We start from the raw sequence: 21,414 nt of genomic DNA, 5'->3' as shown, positions 1-21,414 counted from the left end.
ATAGTGCTCCAGATGTTTAGTACTGCTAAAAAAATTAAAATCTTTAAAACAAATAAGTTCTTGGCCTGCATGGATGTGTCAAATGAATTGGGTTTTCCAAATGCTGTCATATTTTTCTTAATCCCTTTCCACAATTGTGCAAAACAAATAAAACTGTAGCGCAGAAATTTTGAGATCTTTCGGGATGATGGGGTTATCGAGATGCTAAATTTCCAGTGCTCCTAGTCACTGAAAATCTTGCTTTGATACAACACAGGTGAGACATCCTTTATTAGAAAACACCTCTTTTACAGGTTGATACAAAAAAATAAAAACTTTTAAAAATGTTCATATGTGATCAACAATGGTGTAGAGAAAACAAAATGCCCAAGTAAAATTCTATTATCACAGTCTACGCTTTAATTCAAACTCTACTCATCGTTTGCTTTAAGTGACAGATAAAACCTAGCAGTGCCTTAATGTTCCTGCCAGTTGCAAGTTAATACACCATACACTTAACAACAAAAAGGGAGTCAAATATTCTTTGTGCCTACATACAGTCTATCCTGATCTATTCATACTTAACTTCTGGAACCTAGAGATATGAAGTGTATATAAAATAAAGCATTGTGGGGCATGATTTATTTCTGAAAGGTTTGCTGCTTACATGCTGCACCCTTAGGATAAAATGGAACAGATGTAACTTGCTCAGATATACATCTTCAGATTTAAAAGCCACAAATAGGTGAATGGGCTGTAGCTGAGGCCAAAACCTTGATGGCTGGTGCTACTGTTCACAAGTTTCAAACTTGTACTAATTCAATTCTTTTGTGTGTGACTACAGAAAGAAATAGAAAACTGCCAGCATGATTATCAGTGTGCTTTCAGGTGGTGCCAGATTGGACAGCTCAGAAAACTACAAAATACAGGCTTGACAAACTGTCAACAATGGTAGAATTATAATGCCTTTTTAAAGAAAGAAATCAATAGACCTTTTCCATACCAAATCTGTCATAAGAGCAAAAGACTGGTACACTTCATGCACCAAATCAAAAACTAAAAGTAGAGTACCCATCCCTAAAACTGGATTCTAACAAGAAAAGCATTCTTCATCTACATTTTATATTAAGTAACAGTTCAAAGGATTTTAAGGAAGAGAGAAAAAGAAACCACATCCTACAAATGCTATCCAGGCAACAGCTATAATATTGTGCCCTGAGCTCAGCTTGAAGTAGTGAATGGAAAGTAACAGAACCGTGCCATTTGATTTGGGTTTTTTTTGCAACAATAATGAAATGTTATGCTTCTTTATTTTTGTAAGATAATGCAAAAGGAATAAATGAATCTAAAGGAGTACTGAGAACTCTATATTTTTTTTAATTTTAGGGGTAAATATTCAGCTGGTGGTGATCAGCATTTCTTAGCCGCCACCAGTATTAACCCTAGGCCATGTCCAGACTCCTACACTGCATATCCAGGCATATGCAACCGGTTAACACTAATGTGATTATGCAATATTCAACATTTAACTACATAAGGTGAAAAATGAACACTATGCAGTCCTATTTATGTGGTTACCTTCTGCAGTTAAGCACTGAATATCGGCAGCTAACCGCATAAGTGCCAACTCTGTCCCTATACTGCCCACAAATTAGCTGGTACATCTTAAGCACTAACTGCAGATACTCGGCGGCAATAACCAGTTAAGTGCTGAGCAGTGGCGTACCAAGGGGGCGGCGGTGGGGACGGTCCGCCCCGGGTGCACGCCGCTAGGGGGGTGCCGCATGCGCCTGTCCGTCATTCGTTCCATGCTTCCTCTGCCCCAGAACAGTTCCTGTTCCGGGGCAGAGGGAGCATGGAACGAATGACGGACAGGTGCGCGCGGCACCCCCCCCCCCCCCCCAGCGGCGTGCACCCGGGGGGGTTCTTTTGCGGGGGGGTTGTCCTTTCGCTCTTCCTTCCTTCTCGCCCCCCCCCCCCCGTCTCTGTGCAGCAGCAGGTGAGCTGAACCTCTCCTTGCGAGGAGGCCGGTGGTAGCGTCCGGGCTGTGGGGATTGGCCGGTTTCAGCCCTTTCCCGCCCTCCGCCTGCTTTTCATTGAGCACAGCCGCAGCGGCGGGAGCAGGGAGTGCAGAGGTGCTGGGGCGGCTCGTGGACGGGGCTCGCGGGGGCGGCTGCAGAAACAGTTCAACACGCAGAAGGAGAGCAGATTGTGCTGCACCCGGGGGGGGGGGGGGCGCATCGGCGATCCGCCCCGGGTGTCAGCCCCCCTAGGAACGCCACTGGTGCTGAGGAATATCAATGTTAGCCCCAAACAATTTTAATAGCCAGGAGCCTGTCCTGATGATTAAAAATATTGACCCTTTAGTAACTATCAACTTAGGAATAGAATCTGAGAACACACCAGCACATACAGGATCGATTTACTGGCTGTGCTACCTCAATATGAAACTATTACTCAATTAATTATTTTCACTACACATATCAATTATCTTGCATTAATTATTCTGTGGTAATGTAGCATTCATACAGAAGTAAATCATGGGAATACGCATAAAAATTACCTGTCTGTCTCACGTGCAAATGAACACAACACAAACAGGCTGATGCTATAAAAAACCAAAAGTTAGAAATAGAACACCACCACAACAGGTGATATCACAAAAAAAATTAAGTTTATGGGAGGACGTGAAGTCAGGGAGGAAGTGACGTCATGAACGCTGATGGCTGCCTAGGTTCAGAGCTCCATCTCATCCCTGCTTTAAAATCGGGTTAAAGTGCGCTTCATCATCTCCCCGACCCTTACCTGCAGTTACAGCTTAGGGCTGATTTTACTGAGACCATTTCTGTCCGGCCAGGAAAGATGTCTCAGGCGCGGAAGGAGAGTGAATGGCAGTCAGTGCGGCAGGTTGGTAAGGCTGCAAATCGCCACGTGCTCGTCGCGGCCCGCGCCTCCCACTCCAACTCAGATTCCGCTTTGTCCACAGCCGAGGTAGGCACTGCTTCGGTGAAACGGGGCATTTCAAAAGAGCTTGCAAAATGCCTGAAGGTAATTAGAGAGGAGATTAAATCCTCTAAAGAGGAGATTTAGATCGAATGGATGTTCTGAGTGTGGACCTCTGGGAGCTTTGGGGGTGCGTGGAGGATCTCAAGGCCCATGCCGACGACCAAACTGAACAATTGAATGGTGCGGTTTCCAAGATTTCTAAGCTCTTTGACTACCTGGATGAACTGCAAAACAAGGTTGATGATCAGGAGAACCGGGGGAGAAGAAACAACCTCCGGTTCCGCTGAATTCCTGAAACTGGTGACACAGAGGATGCAGTAATGGCGGTACAACTACTCTTTGGGAAGCTGCTGGGGTCCGAGGTCTCTGCTGTGGAGAGAGCTCACAGAGCCTTGGGGAAAAGAATTGATAATAAACCCAGGGACATTGTAGCTTGTTTCTCATCCTATGCAATCAAGGAACAAGTGTTGCAGAGAGCCCAGCAGGTCACATATGTGGATTACAATGATGCTCAGGTGAAAGTATTTCAGGATTTGTCTCAATTGACTCTGGCTAAGCGTCGGGGGATGAAACCAGCTTTAGAAATCTTGATTGCAAATAAGATCCCATACCGATGGGCTTTTCCCTTTGGCCTATGCTTCACCGTGGGGGGAAGGCTGCATCAGCTCAGTCTTCTATCGGAAATTTGGAAGGTTTTACATGTTAATGGCCTGGTGACCGCTGAACATCCTCCGGTGGATATTGCGCCTGCAGCTAGGGCTAAACTCCAGAAATGGAAGAGGGTCTCTAATAAATCTAAGACCCCCTTGAAAGCCACTTGAAGGGACAGGCTGTATTCCTATTAGACTTTTATGGGGTCTTTGATTCTGATTTATGTGTTAATGGAGTGAAACATATCTATTTTACGTTTGCCTTAACATTCTCTGGGGGTCGGGTGAAGATTGTCGGGGAGGTAGGGGAGTGAGGGCTGTGTATCTGTGTGAGATGTACCATAAGGGCTGTATGTTTTTGGGGTAGTGGGGATGCACGGGCGATTTGGGGCTTGGGTGGTTATTGGGTTGGTGGGTTTCTTTCTCCAAGGCACCTAGTTGGGGGGCTTTTCAGTCCCTACCTAGGGGTTTGGGATGGTTGGGAATGGGGGGAGGGATGGTGGAGGTTTGGGTACTGTATGGAGTTTTAATTGGATGGGGAGGGGGAAGGGGGGCTGGAGTTGGCGAGCGGGAATGGGGGGAAGAGGGGGGGTTTCTTCTCTTTCTCCTTCAACATGGGCCTTTTCATATTCCTTCCCTCGACTGATGCTGGATGGAGCGGAAGAATTGTGCTCTGTTAGTGCCTTGCAGTGTGTCATCTGTGTTATGAATGACTATTGATCTTAAGTTTTTGACCTATAATGTTAAGGGGCTAAACTCTCCTCAAAAGCTATTTAAGGATTTACTGTTACACACCCCTCAGGTGGTAGTCTTGTAGGAGACCCACTTTAAGCGGGATCATGAAACGTTTCTCACTCATCGTCAGTACCCTAATGTTTTTTGTGGTTCTGATGCCAGCACCTCGAAGAAGCAGGGGGTTGCGATCTTGCTTCATTCCTCTCTACAGGTTCAGGTAAGGAAAATTAGGCGTGACCCTAGGGGTCGGTTTTTGATTTTACATGTGTCATTGAATAATTTGGATTTTTTGCTGGTAGCCGTGTATGCTCCTAATGATTCTCAGGTTGAATTCTACTCTAAGCTTGGAAAGATGGTACAAGCTGATCCTTTTGGTAAGATTGTACTGGGAGGTGACGTCAACGCTACGTTTGTTCCTGCTATGGATAAGTCTGGTCCCATCTCTAAGAATGACGTTAAAATCTCCAAGGTCTTGGCTGCACTAGCTCGCACCTTGGCTGTGTGTGGCGTCTACAACATCCCAGAGAAAGAGATTATTCTTTTTATTCTCACTCTCACGACTCTTATTCTCATATTGATCTTCTTCTACTTGATATAGCCTTGGTCCAGGATGATAACACTTCCGGTACTGGATCTATTACTATTTTGGATCATTCTCCAGTTTGGCTTCATCTCTCTTCCCTTTGTGAGGTGGATAAGGATACTAGGTGGACTCTTAATGTTTATTAAGAGATGAAAAGCTGTTGGCGGCATATCGCACCCTTTTAAACGAATACCTTGATATCAACCTGAATTCCGGTCCTCCAATGGGGATTATTTGGGATGCCTTGAAGGCTGTAATGAGAGGATTTTTCTTACAACAAGCTAGTATCCGGGCTAGTGCCCGGCAGAAAGAGGTGAATATGTGCTTGTCGCAGTTATCTTACTTGGAGACTCAACATAAATCCTCGCATTCGGTATCTGTCTTGCGGAAGATCCAAGCTCTTAGTCTTCAATTAGATAATATCTATTCAGAGCAATTAAAGTTTGTTCAGGGACAGCATCAGCTACACCAGTACTTTAACCAGAATAAACCGGGTCGTTCGTTAGCCCTTCGATTGCGGAAGCAACGGCTCGACCGTACCATTTTGAGGGTTGGAGATGGTAAGAATAAGGTGCTGACTCAGTCTTCTTTGATCAGTAAGCATTTTCAGTCTTTTTACGAATCACTATACTTGGCAGACCCTAATATCCAAAGCGACGCTATAGAGGCCTTTCTTTCTTCCCAAAACCTTCCTGCTTTGTCTGATGAGCAATGTTCAGTGCTGGATGGTAACATTCAGGTGGAAGAAATTGTTGCAGTTATCAAAGATTTACCAGCCGGAAAGGCTCCCAGATTAGACGGCCTGCCGAATGATTTTTATAAAGTGTTCAGGGGTGAATTGGCCCCTTTTTTGGCTGAGATCCTTACTGGTGTACAGGAAGGAGAGGCTCTTCCTCCAACTATGATGGAAGCTTGGATAGCTGTAATACCAAAGCCGGGTAAGGACAGGGTGAAGTGTGCCTCCTATCGCCCCATTTCCGTTCTTAACGCTGATGTCAAAATTGTAGCTAAGGTCCTAGTGAATCATTTGGCTAAAGTTCTTCCGGTTCTGGTTCATCCTGACCAGGTTGGATTTATTCCTCATAGACAAGCTAAAGATAATGTTCGCCGAATGATCAACTTGCTACATATAGCTAATACGTCAAAGACCTCTTTATGTCTTTTGGGTTTGGACGCTGAGAAGGCCTTTGATCGTGTTCATTGGACTTTTATGATCAGGATTATGGAGAAGATGGGGATTGGGCTGGGATTTATAGGTTGGACACAAGCTCTTTATAATTCTCACAAGGCTTGTGTTCGTATTAACGGGGGTAACTCTCCTATGTTCCCCCCTGGCTAGGGGGACTAGGCAGGGTTGTCCTCTCTCACCTATGTTATTTGCACTGGACATGGAGCCACTTGCGAATGCCATTCATGTTAACCCTAATATTTCGGGGCTTCTGGTTGAGGGTCAGGAATATAAGTTGGCTCTGTTTGCTGATGACATACTGCTCTCTTTAACAAAACCTTTAATTTCTGTGCCTAACTTGACTAAGCTTTTAGATGTTTACTCATTTGTGTCTGGTTTTAAACTAAATATGTCTAAATCCGAGGCTATGGCAGTGGGTATTCCTCACTCGACTTTAATGTCCCTGCAAGATTCCTTCCCATTTCATTGGGTGACTGGTGGCATTAAATACTTAGGGATTATACTTACTAGTAAATTCTCAGAACTATTTGCAGCTAATTACCCTTCCCTTTTGAAAGCTTTGTATAAAGATCTGGAGGCATGGTGTCCTCTGGAGTTATCGTGGTTTGGACGGATTGCTACATTGAAAATGAATATATTGCCCTGATTGATGTATCTTTTCCAGGTGCTTCCCTTACATCTGTCTCGCTCCTTTCTTTTGGGCATTCAGAATCATCTCCTACGCTTTATTTGGGCCAACAAGAAGTCATGCCTTTCCAAAAAGTTGTTATATAGGGAACCAAAGGAGGGAGGGCTTGGTGTTCCGAATATACTCTGGTATTATAAAGCAGCTCAAGCACGGGTGGCCATTGAGTGGTACCACGCACTTTCCCATAAAAGATGGATTGGCTTGGAACAGGCTTCGGTTGGTGCGACTCAGCTGCGTTTGTTGATCTGGCTTCCTCGAAGGTATAGATTGTTGGGAAAGGGGATTTGTCCTTCCATATTGACTACGTTTTATTATTGGGATAGTCTGTTTGTTAAGCAAGACTTGTTACTATCTAAGCTTTCCTCAATAACTCACAACCCTCTCTTTCCTCCGGGCCTTGAATCCGGGGTCTTTTCACGGTGGCAAGAGGTGGGCCTGGAGTCCTGGGGCCAATTTTTTGATGAAGGTAATTTTATTCCTTTTCAAAGTTTGACTGAAACTTACGCGATTTCCCCTAAAGATGTTTTCGCCTATACCCAAGTTGGGCATTTTCTTTCTACCAGGGAGAATGGGGCAAATGTTTCGCGTGAAGATCTTTTGGCTGACTTGTGTGGGCTATAGAAATGCTAAATAGTAGTAGTAGTAGGATTCTAAAGGGACGAGGGGGGTGATCACTTGTCTGTATTCTTTTCAGCGTCAGCAGGTTCGGGCCCCTGTTGAGTATCGAGTGTGCTGGCATCGGGAGTTGGGGGACACATTTAGTGATGATGATTGGACACAAATGGAACATGCTTTGTCCAGGGTTTCACTCTCCACACCCCTTAAAGAAAATGCTTTAAAGGTCTTGTATAAATGGTACCTAACTCCTGTTCACCTCCATCATGTTCTGATCTTTACACAAAATGTAATATTAGACAAAGGAAATGTGAGTAAAGACAAATATGTGAATAATTTTGTGTTAAGGAACAAAATTATAAAATATCAGTATCACCCAGGTGAAAAAGTAACTGCCCCCTAAATGTAACTGATTGCACCACCTTTAACAGCAATAACTGCAACCAAAAGCCTCCTATAATTTGAAATCAATCTTTGACACTGCTGTTGAGAATCTTGGCCCACTCTTCTTTGTAGAACTGCTTTAATTCAGACACATTGGTAGGTTTTTGTGCATGAACTGCTCATCTGAGGTCCTACCACAGTATATCAATTGGGTTCAAGTCAGGACTTTGACTACGCCAACCCAAAACTTTAATCTTGTTTCTCCTCAGCCATTCAGAAGTATATTTTTTTACATGGGTGCTATAGGTGCTGCTTAACGTTGTTCCTTAAATAAATGAAGCAATACTTTAAAAACTGTGTTACATTATGTGCTTACTCAGGTTCTCTTAGCCTAATATTACAAATTATTTAAAATCAAAGTATTCAGTGTGATGTATATGCAGTAATAGAGGAAATCAGGAAGGAATGAACTTTTTCACATTACTGTACATATGAAAGACATTAAGTGTACCCATGCAATTTTTTGTTTGATGATGTAATATTTTGTGTATAAGGATATTTTAATAGTTTTTATATGTAATCATTTAAGTACATCTTTGCAATTTTTTTAATGTTTAAATCATCTTTATCGAACAATCAACATGAAAGGATACAATCCAGTGCTTCAGTTCTAAGTGTTCAACAACCACAGCATATACAGCAGGCGAGTTTTATTATTCAGTCCCACCCAACGGTACAATGGTAGACAATGACTTAAAAAAAAAAACATTCCAACTGCAACAAGGCAACAGTCACATATTTAAGAGCATACTACGTGCTTACTCAGGCATCATCTGCCAAAAAGGCTCCTAAACAGCACAAAACTTAGTTCCTTGAGCATCCACAATATCATTAATCTGAAGTCGATCCAGGTGCATTTGATAAATCATATAGGATTGCAATTGCTGCATAGAGGACTCCACAGTGGAAAATCAGTCAAACAGGATCATTATCAAAGCCAACAAGACTGCCTCTTGCGGGGTACCCCAGGGTTTGCCCCTTTCTCCAACATTATTTAACATCATGCTGGTACCGTTAGCCACAGCTCTAGCGAACCTAGGCCTTAATCCGTTCATCTACGCAGACGTAACCATCTACATCCCCTTTCATACCACCGTATCCGAAATAGCTGATCTCATTGAAGCTAGCTTCTCCACAATCGAACACTAGGCTCAGGTGTTTCGGTTTAACTCAACAAGGACAAAACCCAATGTATCATACTCTCGTCCCCCCATAGCCCACTCACTGAAACTACTCTTCCAGTGCAAGCCTATGCTCTACCAATTTCCAACAGTTTGCATCTTTTAGGAGTGAATCTGGATGTGCACCTACAGTTAGACAATCACGTGCAACTGGTCTGCAAAAGCATGTTTAATGCTATGGGGAGGCTCCGGCGCATAAGACATTTCCTTCCAAGAGAGCTGTTTCGTACCCTTGTGCACTGGCTAGTACTGTCCCATCTTGATTACTGCAGTGGGATTTATGCGGGCTGCAAAGTCTCTCTCTTAAAAAAGTTCCAGACAGTCCAGAACACAGCCGCGAGACTGATTTTGGGTAAGAATCAATTTGCACATGCTCAGCCTCTGCGCTACAACCTTCATTGGCTACCTGTACAGGAACGAATCACCTTTAAAATCTGTGCTTTAACCCATAAAATTATCTATGGGCTTGCCCCAGACTACATGCTCAACTTGACTGATCTTCCACTCAGGAATTCTGTGCCTGCTGCTCGGTCATATATATATATATATATATAAGAATCAAATAGAATAAAAGATGAACACTGAACAGAAAAGGCCCACAGACAATGATAAATAGCAAGGATTTCTGACAAAAACCATTATACTGATACACAGAACCAGAACATATGTCCCAATGTAGCTCCAGGAGCATAACATTTAAGGCATGTGCCTAAGGTGGCAAGACCTGCATGAGTTGCTCGATGTGGAGAAATATACAATCAAGTGCAAATTGTAAAGCAGTTCATGGTGAGGCACTGAAACCATTTGTTTATGTATAGAGAGAATAAATGCCTGTAATAGGGATGGGGAAAGGTCCAGCTGCAGATCAGCACTCCACGTCCTAGCTAAGGCATTATAATCCAAATCTTCCTTGGTGTCTTGTACATAATCATGATGAAATTCAATGGGACACGTTGCTTAGAACACAATGTATAAGCACCCAAAATAGTCTGTCAAGTGTTCCCAAGCCAGAGAATGAACATAGTGTCTAAACTGTAGATAAACAAAAAAAAACTCTTAATTGGTGAGATGATATGACTGTATAAGGTCAGCAAACAAGCGCATTTTATCCTCATCTGTCACAACCCGTAAAAAAGATATTTAATGCTTTTACATAACCATGCAACAAAAACTGTTGAACCCACTCATTGAAGAAAATCAGGATTATCAGATAGAAAGGGGGTGACTTGAGAAGAAAAATGATATTTTTTTGCAAACCCACTGCCAAGTCACACTCCCCACCTTCAAAACAGGGTGTTTCTTAAATGTACCTAGAGGAAACCTGTGATACGCATGAAGTATGTAGCTAAAATTAACGCTTGGCATCAATGCAGTTTCTAGAACTGTTAGGGAAAATCCTGGGTACCCCTGAACCAATCATTGATATGCCTCATCCTGCAAGCAACAGTCAACCAATGCAGACTAAGTAAGCCCATACTCCATAAGTCATTGGTATCTGCAACCTCGCCACCAGCATACAGGATCTTTTACCTCACCAGAGGTAGCGCTGCAAAACCTAATTCATTATTTTCTCATCATGGTGGTACAGAAACAGGGGCAACATCTGAAAAACATACAACCACTTCAGGACTAAAATCATGTTAAATAACTCAATCCGGCCCCATAATGAAAGAGAATACTGCCTCCACACCTGCAGTTTCAAATGGGTTTCCTCTAGTAAAGACATAACATTAATAGAATAAAGGGTATTCACATCATTTGGAATTAAGACAACTAAATAACGCAATGCATGGTCCTCCCACTGGGGGAAGGTGCCTATCCAAGTTGTGGGGACACTCACTAACAATGGGAACACCTTGCATGTCACCAAACTCAATGTAAAGCCAGATAAGGTACCATAGAGGGGCATAATCGAACGGCGCCAGCCAAGTAGCTGGCCGGCCATCTTCGGGGCCGGCGCCGTAAGTGGGCAGAGCCAACCGTATTTTCAAAAAAGATGGCCGGCCATCTTTTTTTCGCTAATACGGTTGGGCCCGGCCAAATGTCAGAGTTCGCCAGGTTTCAGATGGCTGACATCGGTTTTCGGCCATAATGGAAAATAATGCCAGCGATCTCAAACCCTGCCAAATACAAGGCATTTGGTCATGGGAGGAGCCAGCATTTGTAGTGCACTGGTCCACCTGACATGCCAGGACACCAAGCGGGCACCCTAGGGGGCACTTCTAAAAATTAAAAATAAAAATAGCTCCCAGGTGCATAGCTCACTTACCTTGGGTGCTGAGCCCCCCCAAATCCCCCCCAGAACCCACTCCCCACAACTCTACACCATTACCATAACCCTTATGGGTGAAGGGAGGCACCTAAATGTGGGTGCAGTGGGTTTTGGAGGACTCCCATTTACCACCACAAGTATAACAGGTAGGGAGGGGGGCTGGGCCTGGGTCCACCTGCCTGAAGTACAGTGTACCCACTAAAAACTGCTCCAGGGACCTGCATACTGCTGTCATGGAGCTGGGTATGACATTTCAGGCTGGCATAGAGGCTGGCAAAAAAATGTTTTTTAATTTTTTTTTGGGTGGGAGGGGGTTGTTGACCACTAGGGGAGTAAGGGGAGGTCATCCTCGATTCCCTCCGGTTGTCATTTGGTGAGTTGGGGCTCCTTTTTGAAGCTTGGTCGTGAAATAAAAGGGACCAAGTACAACCAGCGAAATGCTCTACAAGCCTGGCTTTTTTTTTTCATTATTGGGCGAAGCCAGCCATCTCGTGAGCAGGCCCCCATCCTGCCTTCACTACCCTACCAACACGCACCCTTGATGTTTCGCCGGCTCCGCAACGGAAAGCAGTTGAACCCAGCCAAAATTGGCTTTCGATTATACCGATTTGGCCGGGTTCAGGAGATCACCGGCCATCTCCCGATTTGAGTCGGAAGATGGCCGGCGATCACTTTCAAAAATGAGCTGGATAGTCTCCAATTAAATATAATAAATTGGGGAGCACTTTTTGAGGATCAGTCATAACAACCATAAGATCATCTGCAAAAGCTTTAATGTGGTGTCTCTCTAGTATCACCCCTGGGATCTGAGGATCCAAATTAATAACACGCAATAATGGTTCAAGGGATAAAACAAAAAGGCACAGGGAGAGAGGGGCAGACCTGCCGGATGCCCTGCTTAATCAAAAATGAAGAAGTCCCCCCCCCCCCCCACACTGACCAAAAGCTGGGCCATGTATTCTGCATACAAAGTTTGGATGGCTTGTAAAAAACAACCCCCTCTACCATAATGAGATAAGACCTTAAACAAAAAAAAAATCGCAGTTAACTTAATTTTCAGCATCTAGACTCAAGGTCAAGGCAGGCAACTCCTATGACTGGCAATGGGTGAGGGCCAATAAGACGTATTGGACATTAATGACTGACTGAAACCCAGCACAAAGCCCAATTGTTCAGGGCCTTACAGCGTGGGAAAGTGTGCTGCCAACTGCGTAGCCAAAATGTAGATAAGATCTTAAGGTCTACAGTAATCGGAGAAATAGGATGGTATGACTTCGCCCTATCTCTGGATTTGTGCAGTTTGGGAATCAGGGTAATTACCACAGTGTTTTCATGCAGAGGAAAATACCCGTCCTGTACTACTGTGGCAACTATAAAAATCCCCGGAAAAACCATCAATCCCTGGGGCCGAGTAATCCTTCAGAGACTTAATGATAGATTGTAATTCCTTAGCCAAAAAGATTCCACCACCACTCAGGTGAGTTCTTTCAAAGGAATGAGTAGAGATCTGTAGGAAGGCCAAAAGGTTTGGCGGCATACAATCCTTGAAAGTAGTATGTGGGATATTTTCTGGCTTATTTTCAAAAGAGAAGGGCGTCCATCTTTCGACACAAATCGAGAGATGGGAGTCCTTCTCCCAGGTTTGCCCAAATCAGCATAATCGAAAGCTGATTTTGGGCATCCTCAACTGCTTTCCGTCGCGGGGACGACCAAAGTTCCCGGGGGAGTGTCGGAAGCATAGTGAAAGCGAAAATGGAAAAAAGAATAGCGTCCCTGACGAGCACTCGGCCAACTTTACTTGGTCCATTTTTTCTTGCAACCAAGCCTCAAAAAGGTGCCCGAACTGACCAGATGACCACCGGAAAGAACCGGGGATGACCTCCCCTTACTCCCCCCAGTGGTCACTAACCCCCTCCCACCCTAAAAAAAAAAAAAAAAAAAAAAAAAACTTAAAAAATATTTTTTGCCAGCCTCAAATGTCATACCCAGCTCCATCACAGCAGTGTGCAGGTCCCTAGGACCAGTTTTAGTGGGTACTGCTGTGCACTTCAGGTAGGCGGACCCAGGCCCATTCCCCCCCCCCCCCCACTACCTGTTACACTTGTGGTGGTAAATGTGAGCCCTTCAAAACCCACCACAAACCCACTGTACCCACATGCAGGTGCCCCCCTTCACCTCTTAGGGCTATGGTAGTGTTGTACAGTTGTGGGGAGTGGGGAGTGGGCTTTGGGGGGCTCAGCACACAAGGTAAGTGAGCTATGCAACTGGGAGCAATTTCTGAAGTTCAATGCAGTGCCCCGTAGGGTGCCCGGTTGGTGTCCTGGCATGTTAGGGGGACCAGTGCACTACAAATGCTGGCTCCTTCCACGACCAAAGGGCTTGCATTTGGTCGTTTCTGAGATGGGCGTCCTCAGTTTCCATTATCGCCGAAAACCGGGGACGACCATCTCTAAGGTCGACCTAAATGTTGAGATTTAGGCGTCCCCGACTGTATTATCGAAACGAAAGATGGACACCCATCTTGTTTCGATAATACGGGTTTCCCCACCCCTTCGCCAAGACATCCTGCGAGGATGTCCTCAGGAAAACCTGAGCGCCCCATTCAATTATGCCCCTCTTTGTCTGTTCAGTTAGTGAGGTTATCATCCACATCCAGTAGGGAATGAATCCCTCTAGAGCCTCCCCAGGTCTTTATTCTGGCCAATAATTTCCCACTTATTCCCATACTTTCAAAACTTATACTTCCAGTAAAGGGCACTGAGTGTGGTGTGATCATGAATCAATGTGTTGAGGGCAGTTTGGATGGCTAAATAGGTGTCTTTTGTACGTTGAGAGGGGGAACAGATTAATGCCTGTTTTGCTTGATGTAATTGTGAAGTATGTTGGCTTATATAATTTACTTTTCCGCTTTTCTTGTTCAAGTATTTGTCTTGTAAGAATAGTTTGTATAATAACAATAAATACATAAATAAATAAATAAATAAAAGAATACTAGAGAAAATCAGAATCGACACAACTTACATCTAGGCACCTGCAGTTACAACAATCATAGATCAGGCTCCCAACTGCATTAAAGGCACATTTACTGTATTCTGTAATTTGAACACGTAAGTGGCAGCCCTGCCCGTGGCTCCTCTTATAATCCACCCAAGTGAATACCATCATGCATTTACACGCTATCCCCCGGATTCTATATAGTGCATCTAGCATTCTGTGCCGAAATCTAAGCATATTCTATAGCAATGCGCATAACTTAACTGACAATCAGATAATCAGCGTTGTTAATAGCACTTAAACACTAATTAGCAATAATTAGAATTTATGTGCACAACTCACCAAGCATATTCTGTAATGCTTTGCGCCTAAATTCTAATGCGCGCAGCCAGAAAAAGGTGTGGTTATGGGCGGAGAAATGGACATTTGGTGGGCATTCCAAAATGTACGCGCACTGTTATTTAATATGGCCCTCTGCGCCTAAATCTACACGCAGGAATTTATGCCACCTTTTCGTTGGTGTAAAAGGAGGCGTGTAGATTTAGACGCTGGAATATCAACTAAACAAATTTTATATACTGCACCTAAATCTAAGTGCTGCTTATAGAATACGATTAGGCAGAGATGTTTACCGCGCGGTATTTTTAGGTGCCACGTACAGAATCTGGCCCTATGCCTCTTATGCACACCTTTACGGAATAGAACTTAAGTGTCTTAATGCCAATTATGTGAAAAAGTGAGCGCATTCTATATGCTTGTGTGCTCAAATGGCTTGTAAATGTAGGAGACCTGTTATAGAACTGCCTTTCACCTATGCAGTGGTGACTCTCAGCCACTATGTGGATAGTTTATGTATTTTACTTTTAACTAGCCTAAAGGAAAATGCAAAAGGTATCCATATGGCTGAACATGCCACTATATGGATAATTTTTAGTCCAAACCTGGCCCCACCTTCCTTCCACCCCTATAACACATGGATAGTATGAGGCTAGCCAGGCAAATATTCAGCCCATACTATCCATATAACTTTTTGAAAATACATGGATAGAGGTTTTATTCAGCTGTCAGGAACAGCATAAAGCCTTTTGAAAACTGACCCAAAAGAAGACTGTACATAATGCACCGATATATTATAGAAAGACACATAAACAGAGAAATGCCCAAAGAATGAGAAGCTGGCGAAGACATGAATAAAAGTTTCAAACACTACCCATTTCCAAAATGGATCAGCCACACAGATACACCATCACTGCTCATCTACGGATCACAGTACAGTATAAAAATAAGTACTTAGCCTTACATCAGGTTTTGAGTGCTGAAGTATCTTCAAAGGAAAATTAAGGTCATCTTTTGCCAAGGTAACTAAATATTCCTTCAGAAGCTTATTTGCAAGACCAGGTGTCTGTATTTCACAACGATGGAGGAAGGGAACCATCCACTGGTAAGCATTCTTCACATATTTCTCCGCAAATGACTAGCAATTACAACAAATGAAAGAAATCAGTGACAAGGTAATCTCAGTATTCCTTGCAGGTGGAAAACTAACACAATTATTTTTTATTGAACCATCATGAAACTATTTGCAGATATTACAGTCTTTCAGATCATACAATAAGACCTTGTACGCAGCAAAGTACCTCTTTAAGGATGTACTGTTAGTTAAATAGGCAAAAGAAATTTATCAACTTAGTGAGGTAAAGCTGAAGTAATAGAGATTAAGATTCTATTTCTTAGACTTGATGTTGCAAATTGAAAAGTGTTGGTGGGAGCAACAAGATTGCCGGTTAAACCACAGATGAGGTTATTAGCAGTCATTTTAGATTTGCGTTTGACGATGCAAGATCAAGTACTTTAGATAGTGAAGTCATCTTTTTTCTATCTTCGACTGCTGTCTAAAATTGAGGCCAATGCTATCTGTAAGTGACTTTACAAATGTGATTCAAAAATGCTGAGGATTGATTATTGTAACACTTTATATCTTGGAGCTACAACTTCAAGATTTTATGTTTCACAAGTGAATCAGAAAAATGTTGCCTGGATGATAATGGGAGTCTCTAGGTTTACACATGAAGACTTTGTTAAAGCAACACAAGAATGGTCTCCACAAGAAGCACCACAGCAAAAAATATAATAAAAACAGCGGTGACCATAAAATGAAGTGGCGAGCATCATCTTTATTTATAAAACCTAGACTCAACACGGCTGTGTTTCGGCACGTATAGTCTGCATCAGGGGTCTGTGACTAAGCCATATATGAATAGTAGATCACTAACAGTGTGAAGCTATTGGTGCTTCTAAGAGGTGCGCTGTGATTGTTATCGCACCCTACAGCATTCAAGTCTAAAACAGAAGCAACTAAATTGGCTCCCAGTAGCTTATCGGGTTGCAGTATAGCACAGATATTTACCTGTAGTGTACTATGAGGACAGCAGGCTGATTATTCTCACATCTAGGGTAATGTCATCTGACGAAGCCCAGTGCGGATGCTGACTAGTTAGCAAGGTAGAATATTCTAGTAGCGTCTCATAATGCATGTGCTGGTGCCTTCCCTCCAGGCGCACGAGCATGGGTCCTCCAGTCAGGTGAAAAAGCAAAAATTCTATACTAAATACAACTCCTAGGGAAGGTGGGAGGGTAAGTAAGAATAATCAGCCTGCTGTCCTCATACTGCACCAGCTACAGGTAAGTATCTTTGCTTTCTCAGAAGATAAGCAGACCTCGTTATTCTCACATCTGGGAATCCCTAGCTACCAGGCTCACCAAAAACAAGAAAGCTAGGATAACTCAATCTCTAAACGTTGAGATTAAAACTTTAATCAGCCTTAAACTATATACATAGTACCTGTGTAGGTGCAGCCTTGAACAGAATAAAACAGGGCCTAGGAGGGTGGAGCTGGATTCTAGACACTGAACAAATTCTGCAGCATTACCTGTCCGAACCGACTGTCGCATCAGGTATCCTGATCCAGAAAATAGTAAGATATGAATGTATGGACTGAAGACCACGTCGCAGCCTTGCAAATCTCCTCTATGGAAGTTAATCTCAAGTAGGCTAACAACACCGCTATAGCTCTGACCTTGTGAACCGTGACATGTCCCTCAAGAGTCAGCCCAGTCTGGGTATAAACATAAGCAGATGTAGTCTGCTATCCAATTTGAAAGTGTGTGTTTGCCGATGGCCACCCCCAACATGTTGGGGTCAAAAGAAACGAAAAGCTAGGTGAACTGTCTATGGGCTTTAGTACACTCCAGATAGAAGGCTAAGGCTCACTTGCAGTCTAAGGTATGCAGTACAATTTCAACAGGATGGGCATGAAGTCTTGGGGAAAATGCTGCCAGAATAGCTGACTGGTTAAGACAGAACTCTGACAATACATTAGGAAGAAACTTAGGGTGCATGCAGAAGACTGCTCTGTTGTGATGAAACTTAAAATATGGTTGATGAGCTACCAGAGCCAGGAGCTCACTGACTCTGCGAACTGAAGTGGCTGCACCCAGAAACACAACTTTCCAGGTCAAAAACTTCAGATGGCAGGTATCCAGAGGCTCAAAAGGAGGTTTCATCAGCTGGGAGAAGACTATGTTGAGATCCCATGACACAACAGGAGATTTGGGTAGGACGTTTTGTCAACAACAAACCTCTCATGAAGCAAACAACTAAAGGCTGTAGAGAGATGGATTCACCTCTCACAGGGTGATAAACTCCAACTGCACTAAGATGAATCCTTACAGAGTTGGTATTTAAGGCCATACTCAGGTGAAGGGAAGTACTCAAGCAGTTTTTGAGTAGGATACAAAAAAGGGTCTATGGCCCTGCCCTCACACCAGATGGCAAATCTTCTCCATTTAAGAGAGTAGCACCTCTTAGTGGAATCTTTCCTAAAAGCCAGCAAGATATGGTAGACACCCACAGACAATCCGAGGGATAAGAATTCTACGCTCTCAACATCTAAGCCGTGAGGGACAGAGACTGGAGGCTGGGATGCAGAAGGGATCCCTCGTTCTGCATGATGAGGGTCATAAAACAGTTCAATCTCCTCTTATGTTCGGAGGACAACTCCAGAAGAGGGAATTAAAATCTGCCTCGGTCAGTAAGGAGTCCTCAGAATCAGGGTGCTATGATCTTGGCCGAGTTTCAGCAAAGTCAGAAGTAATGTGGATCCGCATCTGATTCCCAATAGAAGTCCCAAATCAAACTTTTCCTCATACCGAGGATCAGGAGATTGAGTCTGCACCAGCCTCGACCATGTGGAATGATGTCTGCACTCCGAAGAGCCTCGAGGTGCAGTAGTGCCCTCAGACAACGGGGAAACTTCCTTCTCCGATGAAGAAGGGGGTACTACATGCCCCAACGTCTATGTCTATGCTGACACCTTGGGAGGCACCGGTGTCTAAGATGTGGGCGCCGGCACCAATGAAGCCTCGGAGAGTGCCTGGTGCTTTTCCATTAGGGGCTCAAGCACACTCAATGCCAATACAGGCACTCCATGCAGCAACTGTGCCAACTCCTCTCAAAGCATGCTCCAGAACTGCTCATCAAAAGTGGGCATTAGCAAAGGCATGGCAGCCGGGACAGAGGCAGTCTGAGAAGCAGTCAGTGCTGAACTGGTGGTGGGGACCTGGCCGCTCAATAACTGGTGAACCGGCACTATTTCCACAGAAGGGGAGTGGTCCTCCTGATGCCGGCGCTTCTTGGATATCAGAGAGTCTGATCATTAAGATCTGTTAGTCTGAATGACAAAGAGGAAGGGCTGGAGGGGTCAGGGGCATTTGGGAAGGATGAGTAGATGATGTATATACAAGAACTTTGCAGAGATTGATGTAGAGAGGCTAGAAGAAACCACGCCTTCTCATATCTTAACACATTGTACAAAAAAAGGAGAGTGTGGGAGGGAGAATATATAAAAACTGTAAAACACTTTGATGGTTCTAATTAAGACTGCAACTATGGAGTTATGTTCTTATTATTGAGTCTGTATCAGTTCCCAGATGTTTACCCTGTCAACATTTACACCAATAAAGAGTGAGAAACATGAAAAAAAAAATTCTTGCCTCCTGATTTTGAAAATAGTAAACATATGAACATGTAAGTCAGAGGTATGTGGGAGAAAATAAAAAATGCAACTGAAACAATGATCACTTTTAAAATACTCACTAACTAGTACCTAGCAATCCAATAACACATTTTAAAACAAGAACTTCCAAGTCATGTTCTCACTAATAAGTCACCGTCTTCAATAACACCATCAAGACAAACTGAGAGACAAAAAAAGGTGCATATGTGGAGGTAACCAAGAAGGCTGTGCAAGAAATTGAGCACTGATCATAAACTTTTCTGTGACTGCTATTCATATTGACATTTTGGGAGGGGGGGGGGGCTGTCACTCACTTTAGTGGCTAATTCATTGTGCTTGTCAAAGGAAAAGGCGAAAGGCCTATGGTATTCCAATAAGTGTGATCAATGCAATGATAACAAAATACTAAGAAAACCTAAAGAGAGCGGGAATTCTTAATTAGTACTTCTTGTTTTTCTAACTTATTGTACTTAAGTACAAAAAAAATAACATTACAAAATGCAGCAAAGATATCCTGAAAAATAACAGACTTGGGGACCTGTTTACTAAGCTGTGCTGTAGGTGGGCAAACTTAGCACGCGTGCTAACAATAGAGACACCCATAGGAATATAACGGATGTCTCTATCATTAGCGTGTGCTAATTTTTGGCACGTGCTTAGTAAACAGGACTCTCTTGGTGAGATGCTCCTCATCAGATGAAAAACAAAATAAAAACAGAAAAGCAGCTGGTCAAATTTCATCCATGTTGCTTCCAATGTATGGTTAAAAAAGCATTCTCCCTGAGAAACTACCTAAACATTTTTATAACCCCTATTAAAGTTTTTTAGCTTCAGAAAACATACATAAAGACATACATTTTTCATTAGGAGTCTCAGTTTCTCAATGTCTTCTAGCTGCTGCAGCTCTTTCAAGGTCAAGACTATATCAAATCCAGCCTCATACACTAGGGTCTCAAGGGTAACTAGATCATCACAGAGAACCTGTAGACCATCAATGTTCCTCTCTTTGCCAAGGCGGAGAAGAGACAAGGCACCATCCACCTATAAAACAAAAAATTCAAACAATTACAGTTTAAAGTTTGATTGATGCATTCTACCAACAATCCTGTGAGAAGTAAGTATCTAGATTTTACTGTACTGAAAGACAAAGCTACTTCCTGCTTGTTCTCTGCTGTGCATGGATAATTTCAAGAGTCCTATGCTTACTATCAAACTAGTCATCACCTTCGGTGAATTTCTCATAAATACAGTTAATAATCCCAATAAATAAAAAATTGATCTGTATGTTTTATTGTTTTCCTGTTTACAATAAAATAACAGATTCTGACAATTGCGTATGACATATTTATGTTGTGCATTTTGTTAGCTATCAAACCCATTTATAAATCTAACAGATAAATTAAAATACTGCCTAGACATGGTGTTCCAGTACTTGGTTCAGCAGCTTAATGATACAGAGTTGACATAAGAACACCAAAAATAATCAACAATAGTCTTGAAAATGTGCTGCAAAAAACCCACATAAGAAAAGTTGAAAAAATTATACAAATGAAAGGTGAAATGCAGGATTCTATTTTTCAACACAAAATTGCATCAAAATTATCTTATGCAGACAAAGGCTACATATCGGCACTTAACCACATTAAAGGCCTTATTCTATAAAGGTTATGATACTAAATTTACACTCCTAAATTTATGCTCCTAAATTATAAGTATAATCTATTTTGGAGCATAGATTATGCTCGTAATTTAGGAGCATAAATTTTAGAAGCGTAAATTTAGGAGCATAACCTTTATAGAATAAGACCCCAAGTGTCAACTCCGCCCCCAGAATGTCCACAAGTTAGCCAGTTTCACCATAGACGGTAACTGCAAATATTCAGAGGTGCTAACCGGTTAAGTGCTGCTCAATATTTATTTATTATTTATTTGTAGCATTTGTATCCCACATTTTCCCACCTCTTTGCAGGCTCAATGTGGCTTACAATACATCATGAATAGTG

At 42.9% G+C, this 21,414-nt stretch overlaps 1 protein-coding gene across 1 annotated transcript in view; it reads right to left on the bottom strand.

The window, feature by feature from the left end:
* Positions 1-21,414, bottom strand: part of NBAS (NBAS subunit of NRZ tethering complex) — an 892,343-nt gene that overhangs the window by 609,321 nt on the left and 261,608 nt on the right. The window contains exons 24-25 of the mRNA XM_030198850.1: positions 20,267-20,452; positions 15,637-15,810 (exon numbers count right to left, since the gene is read on the bottom strand). Of these exons, the coding sequence (XP_030054710.1) occupies positions 15,637-15,810; positions 20,267-20,452 (360 nt within the window). The remainder of the gene's footprint in view (positions 1-15,636; positions 15,811-20,266; positions 20,453-21,414) is intronic.

The sequence above is a fragment of the Microcaecilia unicolor genome, chromosome 3, assembly GCF_901765095.1.
Source record: "Microcaecilia unicolor chromosome 3, aMicUni1.1, whole genome shotgun sequence".
NCBI classification, from domain to species: Eukaryota; Metazoa; Chordata; class Amphibia; order Gymnophiona; family Siphonopidae; genus Microcaecilia; species Microcaecilia unicolor.
Note: the sequence above shows the minus strand (reverse complement) of the source record. Positions and strands in the feature narration are given on the sequence as shown.